The sequence below is a fragment of the Notothenia rossii genome (assembly GCF_949606895.1).
Source record: "Notothenia rossii genome assembly, chromosome: 9".
NCBI classification, from domain to species: Eukaryota; Metazoa; Chordata; class Actinopteri; order Perciformes; family Nototheniidae; genus Notothenia; species Notothenia rossii.
In genome coordinates this window covers 61776420-61788681 of record NC_136907.1, presented here as the reverse complement: position 1 = coordinate 61788681, position 12262 = coordinate 61776420, and the positions used below count along the sequence as shown (strand labels likewise).

General features: G+C 39.7%; 1 protein-coding gene across 1 annotated transcript; it reads right to left on the bottom strand.

The window, feature by feature from the left end:
- Positions 1–29: 29 nt before the first annotated feature.
- armc6 (armadillo repeat containing 6) lies at positions 30–3495 on the bottom strand. The gene is made up of 8 exons (XM_079648299.1): positions 3341–3495; positions 2973–3114; positions 2134–2216; positions 1489–2059; positions 1231–1376; positions 1005–1136; positions 720–857; positions 30–606 (listed from the first exon to the last, which is right to left on the bottom strand). The coding sequence occupies exons 2-8, from the start codon at positions 3100–3102 to the stop codon at positions 394–396; spliced, it is 1413 nt and encodes a 470-aa protein (XP_079504425.1). The 5' UTR covers positions 3103–3114; positions 3341–3495; the 3' UTR covers positions 30–393.
- Positions 3496–12262: the final 8767 nt, after the last annotated feature.

Here is a 12262-nt window from a genome sequence, read left to right as displayed (position 1 = left end):
TGTGGCTGCAAAGAGACTGCACAAACCAGTGCAGGTAAAATGTTTGCATAGCAGCAAATACATTTATTAAGATAAACCCATGGCACAAAAAGTAAGAAAATTAACATCTACATATTATCAACAAAAGTGTGGTACAGATATAAAATTGGGAAACTGAGGATTTGTGAGCAAACAAAACATGATTACCTGTACTACAATGAACTCTCAGGCGTTGTGTCGGACAGGTGGCCTGCTTACAAATATTTGTTCTACATCCTCTCCTTTTAACAACTTTGTCAAACTGGGTAGATGCACCAGCTTAAACTCTTGGCTATTCCAACATAACATTTTTTTTTGCCTGAAAAGAAGCTTTAGGCTCACTGTAAGGATGTACATTAATGCCCTTCTTTACTTTCACTGGGTAAGGCTGCCATGTTTGCCGGTCCAGAGCTCTCGGAGCTCCACGTGACATCCAAGATCTCTGAGGGCTGCTTTACCCACGTCTCCACAGTCTTGATGGGTCTTGAGGTACTGGTTTATCAGGTCCTCTGCGCCCAGATCCAGGATTGGTTGGCTTAGGTTACTCAAACGGCCAACCAAGTTTCTCATCAGCATACATGCCTGTTTCTGATTTTAAAAAAGAAAACATGGACAGATTGTTGGCAAACATAAAAAGGCCTGATTTGTATTAGGTACAAATATGAATGAAAATAAATGACCTTGGAATATGGATATAATACCTGGACATTGATCGAATTGTTATGTGTCCTCATAGCCTGCACAGCAGCCAAGGCACCTCCATTTTCCATGATGACTATACAGTTTTCCGGTTTACGCAGAGCAAGCACCGAGAGACATGCACAGCCTTGCTCACACACCTACAGTAGAACATGAACATAATCTTAGGACATTTTCCAGAATTAAATTATTATTCAATTACATTTTTATCCAGCAAAAAACAACCAATTATAATATTTGTAAGCATCAATCTGTGTTAAATGCTACAGGTATGACATTTTACTCACAGCGGAGTTGTTCATGTGTCGGTTCATGGCAATGACAATGAGCTGGACTCCACCGGCATTAACAACTGTGTCTTTCACGTCGTCATTTCCTGCTATTGCCCGTATTGCACTAAAGACCTGCCGAATCAACTCCTGCAATGATAAACCAGTTCAGTGAGCATAACATAGACAGTGAACATATATTCCTGACAGTCTGTAAAACAGCGCCATGTTTTAAGCAGGTTACCGCTTTCTCATAGCCTTCCGCAAGCAGCGTCATGATGAGTTTCAATCCCCCCAGGTCACAGATGTCCTGACAGAACTCATTCCTCACAGCCAGATGAGACAACGTTGCACACAGCTCACTCAGAACAGAAGTATTATCAAGGTGAGCTGTGAGGGAAAAACAAAGGATATCATCAGAATCTTTTTTTTTTTTTTAAACTAAAGTGGTTAAAGATATCATGCTAAACACCTGAAACAACTATTCATCAGCGGGCCTTACCTTTCGCAGCCCCAATTAAAACCTTCAGTCCACTATTCTCGAGAACAATCATCTTTGCGTGTTCATGAGCTTGCCCAAAGGCAACTCGGACATCATCGTCAAAGGTCATGACCTTGAGAGCTGCAGTGGCCTCCTTGACGATCTGAGCACTTTCACCGTGTTGTTTGATGGCACCGGTCAGCAGAGGCAGGATGCCAGCTTTGACCAAATCCTGCCTGTTCTGTTCATGTTTCAAACAGCATTGACGGACGGTGGTTAAGGCTACACGTGTCACAGAGGACTCTGCCTTGTACTTCTTGAGGATATTCAAAAGGAATTGCTGGCCCTCTGCATTCAACAAGTCTGGCTGTCCATTTGTCAGTGCAGCCAGGGCGGAGAGAGAGGTAAACACAGCTTCTGGCTCCTCCACACCCTTTTTGCAGTAAGAGAGGATGACTGGGTAGGCGTCTTTTTGAGCAGCCAGGTACCTCTGGGCAAGTTCAAGTGAACAAAGCTCGGTAAAGCGTTTTAAATCTGCCTTCACATCCTGCACACTGGCTGAATCTTTTACAATGCAGAGGGAATTCAAAACCTGAAAGTAGAAAACAGATGTGAGATTGTGAAACTTTTGCACTCAGTAATCCCTTTTTCTCAAATTAGGATTACCTTTAAGACTTCATGTGTTGGCTCTTGTTTGCCATCAGATGATACTGGTGGTACAGCTTGTATTATACAATTGAGGTTCACACCTGCATTGACACAGAAAACAGGTGTGTATGAATACTTTAAACTATTTTTTGGGCTGATGGTAAAACTTGTTATCAACTTTCCAATACGGAACTTTAAAACATTGTTAGTCACTGTCCAGCTTTATCTTGTGTGTGGGTTGATGGAACAACGTTTAAGTAAAGTCAGTTACTAAATGAATGGACAGGAAAGATACTCTATAATACTTATTTTCTTATACTAAGAGATTTGTAATTGATCAGAGTCTTCGTGAATCAGCTATTGCCATTTTAGAACATTTAGAATAGCATGGGTCACAACAGCACACTATCCCTTTCGATCAATTTGTTGGCTTACATATAGAAGTGTAAATGCAAGTATTTAATTTGAATGTGTTTCCCTACATGTATATCTCCTTTCCCTGGTGTATGCTAGGTATTTAGCTGGGTTGATGTACAATTTGTAAATGTATACTGTAATGTGTGTGTGCTTCTCTTGTTTGATATACTGTAATCAGGGCACTATTTGTAAATGTATACTGTAACGTTTGTGTGCTTCTCTTGTTTGATATACTGTAATCAGGGCACTATTTGTAAAACAAAGCTTGATCTTTATGGCCTTTGCTGATGAAAAAAAAGGTTATAAATAGTTGATATGTTTCACCTAAAGTTTACCTATATGATAGGTTTGGCTTCATTAAGATAATAATATACAGTCTGACTATCAACAAAACTGTTCACTCCTTAAATACCAGCCATCGTCCTTTGTAGCTCTGTTACCTTGAGACTCAAACTGCTTCACAGCATCCTTCAGAGCCTCATCAGGATCCATCTCAAACTCCTCCATGTTTTCCCTGACAGCAGCATCGAAGGTTTCCTGGGTGATCATCCGCTTAGCCATTTTCTCCATCTGGTCTCTACTCTGAAATGTCATAAAGATTATGTCAAACAATGAGAATATCAAACTCGTTGATTCAGTTTCAGCTAGTAATAGCTAGTGTTAGCTAGACGATGTGTTGTCTGCGCTCTTGTTTTCTACTGTGGCTGTTTCATTTCACAAAGCTAGCGATACATAAAGCTCTTCTAACGTTTGTTTATCACACTTGAGAAAAATATCTTCCTAAAAAACACAAGTCACATCACTTAACTGTTACCAACGCCCAGTGACAGACAGGCTGCTCTACTGTTATCAATGAAGCACAGACTGCCGCTTTCGATTTACGCTGTTTGCGTAATGGTTGTGCTCACTCCTTACAGCTCCTAATAACGCAGGGCGTACATTTGCGGCAAACGGTTGGTGAATAGTAAATTCCTCAAAAAGGTCCCACTCGTAAATATTCTCGGTTGGAACATAGACCACAAACATTATGTTCCGTTTCTCCTCGAAACGACTATTTCTGAGCCTTAATTTTGACCCAGTGGCTTGTGAAAATAGAAGCATGTAAGGTAAGTAATGTTAGTCAGTATATTTAAAAAGAGGAAGATAGAGGAATTACGTGGTTATTATTTCTTATATGGGACACCAACGCACATCTAAAAGGATATAATGATAGTGATGACATTTTGCAACTTGGATGTTATTGTTTGCATGAGACCACAAGGAAGTAATTTGAGGGTTATTTAAAGGACTTTAAATACAGCATTGTTTACATCCATGTTTACTGGCTTGCCGTTTTCTCATGACCTGCAGTGAAACCTGTGGTGAGACTTTGTAGCACATTGGTGCACCTGCATGCAAGAGTTAAACAATAATGTACTTTAAACATATTTTGACACTGAAATGCATTAAAATATTTAGATATTTTTTGGACATTGCAAATTGATTGACTTTCTGCTAGACGTTTATATATTTTCCTTTTCACTCTCGCTGTCCTATGTTTAAATTAACGCATTTTGAGTGGCCTCAAGAAAAAATTAATATGAGATGAATTCTTACCTGTTTGCACAAGCTGAATGTTTTATGTTGGCATTCACATTTGTATATTTTTCATGCAAAGATTTTGGAATACTTTTATTTTGTCATTTCCTCTTCTACTCATGTCTTCCAGGAGATGGCGGTATAAATCCTTTAATGTTGCTTTTCATTATACCAGATGTAGTCTTTTGCTGATTACCATTTGATATCAACTAAGTGGAAGGACTGTCGTTTTAATTACGCCTGGACGTTGGGTTTGTAGTTCTCAGAAATATACAACTCTGATGATTTATACAATATATATATATATTTCATTTCATATCCAATTTTTTGCAGTACATACTATTAAACATAATGTGTAACATAGTACTCTATGTAATGCTCTCAAATGATTAATGTGGACATTGTTGCCCCAAAAAAGGGAGATGACCTCCAAGGAGCCACTGAGTAAACTGTGAAGGACATGACCTTTGTATGAAATGAGTCAATTGCAAAGGCCATCAACACCGTGAGGATCAGATTGCCAATACAGAAAAAGGTCACCAAAACGACTGTTTCAGGGCATTACTGATCATATGCTTTAAAAATGGGAGTTACAGTTGCTGTCATTTGAGTGAAATAATAAACAAAAACACATCAAGTTTGGTTTAAAAATTAGATTGTGTGTTGTATACCTCAATATCCTCATGTAAACCAGTGTGATGTTTGAACACAAGAGATAACCAATTAGGCCAAAGTACCATATTACAATTCAGACCGGGTGATACACTTGCCTGTCTATTAAAGAAAAAGCAAACAAAGATGTTTGCTCATACATCAAAAAGACAAAAAGGTCCAAGTTGTATTTTATTGAATTATGTAGTGATTTCAACGTTGAGTATTAATTATGCTGGTTTTCTAAATATTTGTAGTCTGTGTATTTCAGACTATTAACAACATAGGCCTATATGAAAATACCCAAATATGTAGGATTAAGATGTATTTTATTGTACGATACTCACCATTATGATACCTGATTTTGGCATTGGAATTTTTGTAATATAAAAGTAAATTCATGTCAGAATATTGATTTTGAAGTTTTGTTTTTCTTCATTCATTAATATAATAATATTGTGAAATGTAAGACATGATCGTAGTGTGAACATGATGTAATGCAGCCCATCGGTAGGGCTATGAGATTTCCTCCGAGATATAATCACACGAATAAATGGATTCACATACAACCACATCAAGTTTTAATATTTCTCCTCTCATCTGTTGTTTACTCTTGCCCTCTGCTGCCTGTAAATTATCTTCACCAGAAGAGAAGGGTTAGTGAGAAGTGAAAAGTTGTTGGACGCTCTAGTTGTCTTCTTGGACGCAGCTGAGAGGAGCCGCTTCCTGCCAAATAGTGCGCCCGTCTAATCGTGACTGCAGCAGCCACTTCCTGCATTGTTACAGTATTTAATGAGGATTAAGTTGAGGCTGTCATGCTGTCATGTCGTAACGGGCGGCCATTAGGCCTCCTCCACACGGAGAGAGGCTGATCTTCCCCTCTTTGATTTCAGAGCTGATCCTTCACCTGGGCAGGGCCTGCTGACTGACATTTTACTGTCCAATTGTACATTGCTCTTTATAAATATAAAGTATAGGATTATCAATGTTAAATTCCATTCCTAAGAGCATATCAATTCACTCAAGAACACTTGTGTGTACAGCATTTTATCTTCACATCATCATGTAGCCTTACAGTTATAAACAATGAGTAAACTAACATTTTACACTTCTTAAAGGAAATGGACGAAGGAACAGGACCACCTTAGTGTAATCCAATGCAAAATCACAAAATTCAGCCTCAGAAAAAACGATTATGGCCTGACCTTTGTTATAAGCCTAAAAGGACTGGATATTATTGGCTGAGTGTTTCATTGTATTATTTTCGAGGCGTATCTTTATATTGCTTTATTTTGTATTTAGCTTTCATTAACTAATGCTTGTGAGGCCATAGCCAGGATTTAAGAAATACTGAGGTTGTAAGACCCAGTTCCCTCTGTTTCAATCCCACCTCCGAGTGTAAAAACCTAGACACTAAAAAAGGCCGCTATGAAAATTATGTTCATAATTATTTTTGCTTTTTAAAAATGTATTGTGGTGGGGAAATAGTTACTAGACACATTTACATTTTAAATGGAAATTCATGGTCCCCAGAGGATAAACCCTGAAGACTTTGGCAATTCCTTGACTTTTCCTCTGGCGCAGGAGGTGGTTAAATGTTTTCGCTTTGGGGGCCAATACTGACACTTAATGGTGGGCCACAGGCCAAATGCATGCCTATACAGTGGGGCAAAAAAGTATTTAGTCAGCCACCAATTATGCAAGTTCTCGCACTTAAAAAGATGAGAGAGGCCCGTAATTTTCATCCTGTACATTTCAACTATGAGAGACAGAATGGGGGGAAAGAATCCAGGAAATCACATTGTATGATTTTTAATGAATTTATTGGTAAATTCCTCTGTAAAATAAGTATTTGGTCACCTACAAACAAACAAGATTTCTGGCTCTCACAGACCTGTAACTTCTTCTTTAAGAGCCTCCTCTGTCCTCCACTCGTTAACTGTATTAATGGCACCTGTTTGAATTCGTTATCAGTATAAAAGACACTTGTCCACAACCTCAAACAGTCACACTCCAAACTCCACTATGGCCATGACCAAAGAGCTGTCAAAGGACACCAGAAAAAAATTGTAGACCTGCACCAGGCTGGGAAGACTGAATCTGCAATAGGTAAGCAGCTTGGTGTGAAGAAATCAACTGTGGGAGCAATTATTAGAAAATGGAAGACATACAAGACCACTGACATGGGCGGCGTCAGGATGTTTTTGCTGCAGTAGCTTAGCAGTTGCTATATGACTGCACGGCGTTGCTAGTTCATTTTCAAAAATAAATAAACAAACAATACCAGTGGGCCAAGCACGAGCCTGTTCATATTGTAGCGTTCACCACTATTCAAGATCACAGACCACTCGAGCCTTCAATGTCGAAAACGTTCTCTTTATTTTCTGGTATTGACGGCCACAGCCACGCCTTACAGAACCAATCAATAGTAGGCCTATAACACTCATTATGACTTTTCCCCACACTCGAACACAACTCCTACCGTCTCGTACTCCCTCCACACACACCGGAAAACGCACACACACACCTGGAAGCGCAGTCTCTCCCTAACTCCCACCAACAATATTGCCTAAATAACTTTACAAATACTAAAACTGTGCACATCTGATAACTGAAATAACTATTAACTTGGAAACGCTACAATATTATCCTTAATATTTACGTTAAAAACATTCCTTTGACACTTATAACATTACTTTGCAAGGTAAGCACAACCAAAATACTGTTTTATACAGTTTTTTTGTTGTAGTTGTAGCTCCCGAGCCAGCGCGTCTTGTTTGAATGATGCGAGTAAACACAGCTGGCAGCCGCGGTGAAACTCGAGCGTTTAGAGCGAAGCGAATGTTCGCATCGCGTCCGGTGTGAACGCAGCATCACAACGACCCCTGATAGATCTCACGAGAATATGTATAATATAGATACATTTTCATAACAAAACAATGGGGTTGCTAAGCCGTTGCTAGGCCAATTGTTGGAGTTGCTATAGCAACTCCAAGCTACCCCCTGGCGCCGCCCCTGATGATCTCCCTCGATCTGGGGCTCCACGCAAGATCTCACCCCGTGGGGTCAAAATGATCACAAGAACGTTGAGCAAAAATCTCAGAACCACACGGGGGGACCTAGTCAATGACCTGCAGAGAGCTGGGACCAAAGTAACAAAGGCTACCATCAGTAACGCCGCCAGGGACTCCAATCCTGCAGTGCCAGACGTGTCCCCCTGCTTAAACCAGTACATGTCCAGGCCCGTCTGAAGTTTGCTAGAGAGCATTTAGATGATCCAGAAGAGGATTGGGAGAATGTCATATGGTCAGATGAAACCAAAATAGAACTTTTTGGTAAAAACTCAACTAGACGTGTTTGGAGGAGAAAGAATGCTGAGTTGCATCCAAGGAACACCATACCTACTGTGAAACATGGGGGTGAAAACATCATGCTTTGGGGCTGTTTTTCTGCAAAGGGACCAGGACGACTGATCCGTGTAAAGGAAAGAATGAATGGGGCCATGTATCGTGAGATTTTGAGTGACAACCTCCTTCCATCAGCAAGGGCATCGAATATGAAACGTGGCTGGGTCTTTCAGCATGACAATGATCCCAAACACACCACCCGGGCAACGAAGGAGTGGCTTCGTAAGAAGCATTTCAAGGTCCTGGAGTGGCCTAGCCAGTCTCCAGATCTCAACCCCATAGAAAATCTTTGGAGGGAGTTGAAAGTCTGTGTTGCCCAGCGACAGCCCCAAAACATCACTGCTCTAGAGGAGATCTGCATGGAGGAATGGGCCAAAATACCAGCAACAGTGTGTGAAAACCTTCTGAAGACTTACAGAAAAAGTTTGAACTCTGTCATTGCCAACAAAGGGTATATAACAAAGTATTGAGATGAACTTTTGTTATTGACCAAATAATTATTTTCCACCATAATTTGCAAATACATTCTTTAAAAATCAGACAATGTGATTTTCTGGATCTTTTTTTTTTTTTTTTTTTCTTTCTCATTTTGTCTCTTATAGTTGAGGTATACCTAGGATGAAAACTACAGGCCTCTCATCTTTTTAAGTGGGAGAACTTGCACAATTGGTGGCCAAATACTTTTTCCCCCCACTGTACCTCATTTTATTTACCTCAGAGCCATAACATTTTTTGTCAGAAATTCATGTTCCCCAGAGGATTTTCCCATATGTGTCTTTGATCTGGTGCCATCAGCAGGAAAACGTTTCAACTATCCAATATAATTTATCTCCAATACAGACTGACACACATTTTGCCACTGCTATTTCTCCGTATAGGAGAGGCCGGTTTGTCTTTAATGATCCGCTGAATTTTCTTGACAGAGAATGTTAACTATCATGGAAAAACAGTGTTTCTTTCAATGGTAAAAACATTTATTTATAAGGTAAAATATGGAAATAAACGCCAATTTTAAACATAAAATCACCCATACTAATTTATATTTACAAAAAAAATCCAAACATATAAATTACATTATGAAACCCTTATTTTTACAATATTCAGTTTAAACGGTAAAGTCCCCTGCGAAGAAATCTCAAATTTGTGATATTGGACTATAAATAAACTTTGATTGATTGATCGAATATGGTTCTGACGTTGTGAACTTCACTGATTGACATTTTATTTTGTTATTTGATACAGTTTGGCTTGCTGCCTTCATATTGGTCATAAAACACTTTGAAGTTGTAGCAGAAGCCTTCCACTTTATGTAATCCCAAAAATGACCAAAATATAGGGACATGACTTCAGTGTTCTCAGTTGAAACTGGCTCTGTTTGTTTCTTACCAGAAAGTTATTTTTGGTTGAGATAACATGCTCTGGTTCCAGGGTCCACAGGAGCAGCGACAATATTTACAGAAAGATTCCTCATTACCCATAAACTCCTGAGCGTTGCTTGATTTTTGCTGTAAGCGGGATGATTATGAGAAGATGGCCCCTTGGTACGGATTTAATTGCATTTATGCGAGACAATCTGTAGCCTCAGGAGATGCAGTCGGGATGAGAGGACGGAAACAAGCAGACCTGATGACACAGCATCATCTAGAGAGAGCTTTGTTTGTCATTTAAAGAACAGCAACAAAGAACGCTGACAAAGCACTCAAACCCCCACCTGTTAGAGAACAGCAGGCCTCTATAACCTCTTCAGTCTACTTCTGTTATTCAGATCACAGTAGTTCAAGCACATATGTGTGTGTGTGCATGTGTGTACATTTCTATGGGCATTTGTACACAGGGATGATTGGGGAAGATGCCATGAAAGAGGCAGCAGCAGGATTTTTCATGTGTGTGCTCGGACTTGCATATTCTCTGAGCGTAACTGCAACCCTGATTGACTGCTTAATAATGCTACCCTGCTTTTAATAACGATGAGAAACGAGATGTAAATACTGTGATGATGATTTCCATTAGTTTTTGTTATTATTGTGTGGGTTCAGGGAGCCATATGTTATGCTAGCATACAGCATAGGTTATATGAGGTAATTATGTGATGCTCAGGTTGGGACTAGGATCAGATTTGATTATATACGGAGAAACATATAAATCAGTAGCGTGGTTGACCTATGGGGCTCCAGCAAACATTTATTAAATTCCAACCTATTACCCTGTCTCCTTAAAGTGTACATCCTGTATAAGGCACATAGCAGATCACATGGCCTCAGGTTTACTGTGTGTCAGTTAATGGTGTTCCATTTTTATTAAAGACAACTTTATTTAAGAACATGTGCTTTGAGCACATTATACAATGAAATATTAAGATCTTAAAGATAGATCTAAACACAAGGCCCCTCCACAATATTACAGAATAATAAAGGAGACACACTGTGCTTTGGTTGTGCAATTTTGCAAATGTATTCAGGAAACATCGCTATCAATGGGACTACGGTGGAGAGAGTCAGCAGCTGCAGGTTCCTCTGTGTTCACATCAATGAGGACCTGACATGGACTCATCACCATCACCAAAACAGCTCGACAGCGGCTCTTCTTCCTCCGCAGGCTGAGGAGGTTCAACATGGACTCCAGGGCACTCTGCAACTTCTACAGGTGCACCATAGAGAGTATCCTGACCTTCTACAGGTGCACCATAGAGAGCATCCTGACCTTCTACAGGTGCACCATAGAGAGTATCCTGACCGGTTGCATCACGGCCTGGTACAGCAGCTGCACCGCCCTCAACCGTAAGACTTTATAGAGGATGGTGAAAACTGCACAGCACATCACCAGGATGGAGCTGCCATCCATGGAGGACCTTTACTCCCAGCGGCTCAGGAAGAAAGCCCACAAGATTATAAAAGACCCTCATCACCCCAGCAACAAACTGTTCTGTCTAGTGCCGTCTGGCAGGTGGTACCGCAGCATCCTAAAGACTAAAACCACTAGACTCTGGGACAGTTTTATCCCACAGGCAATAAGACTGCGAAACACCTGAGTTATGTTAAGTGCCTTGATAAACATTCGTTTGTTTGTCATCTTGCAATCTACTTATTTATCTAAATAGTTATCACCGTAATAAACCGTATTTCATTTAATCTTACCGTACAATATTTAATTTATCTTATTCTGTTCTTTTATATATCATATTCTATGTATTTAGTCTTCTTGCACTATTTTTTATTTGTATTTTATTATGCATGTTGCATCGTTGGAGGAGCTCGGGTCAGAAGATTTTCATTGCCATTTCTACTCTAGCTAATGTGCATATGACATTAAAACCTTTCACTCTTTGAAACACTAGTCTAGCTTATAAACAGTGTAGATATATGTAACATTTCAAAAGCTTTTTGGATTCATCAATTAAAATGTTTTGCTTTTTATGCATATGTTTCAATGTGACAATTCATCAACATACCTACTCACCCGACATACATGCAATACGAATTAGCACAGGTTGAGTGAGTCCTTCAAGTTTGTTGGAGTAAACTCTCAGATGAAGGTGTTCACATATGGGCTACTTTAGTTTATAAGATATGTCAAAACAGTTGTATTGTTGAATCTCAAAATAAGGAGCTGTTGAAATGGGGCTTATAAGCAATTTTTTTTATGTTAACGTATTGTGCATTTTGGCCGAATACGCCATAAAAAAAACATGAGCCTACAGCAAACTTCGAGCTTTTGAAAGTCACTGCATTGTTTTTTATAATAAACTGATCTTCGCCCACTGTTAACAATGTGGATTAACTTTGTTCTATATGTTGCATTTTTTCCATATCTGGTATATTTTTGCAGGCGTGTGTCCAGTTCCATTGTGCCTATATACTCTTAATAAAATATTTTTTAGTCCTGACCTAATGTTGATGTTTATTGTATGTTAGAATGCAATTGCGATGCTGGTGAGTGTTTCTGGGGAACTGTGTGGTGCATTCAATTAGGTGCTTGATGTGTGTGGTGTGTGTGCGTGAGTGTGTGTGTGTGAGTGAGTGTGTGTTGGAGGGGAACTCAGTACGGGCATGGGTCAACCCAAGGAGCCCGGGGTCCCTGACATGGTCGTCCTGCTT

What these genes read in the sequence shown, in the direction of transcription:
- armc6 (XM_079648299.1), bottom strand. Translation starts at nt 3,102, where the DNA reads ATGGAGAAAATGGCTAAGCGGATGATCACCCAGGAAACCTTCGATGCT. An exon ending in CAACACATGAAGTCTTAAAG is followed by an intron (nt 2,060 to 2,133) that starts GTAATCCTAATT and finishes TTCTACTTTCAG; the next exon opens with GTTTTGAATTCCCTCTGCAT. An exon ending in ACAATTCGATCAATGTCCAG is followed by an intron (nt 607 to 719) that starts GTATTATATCCA and finishes TTTTAAAATCAG; the next exon opens with AAACAGGCATGTATGCTGAT.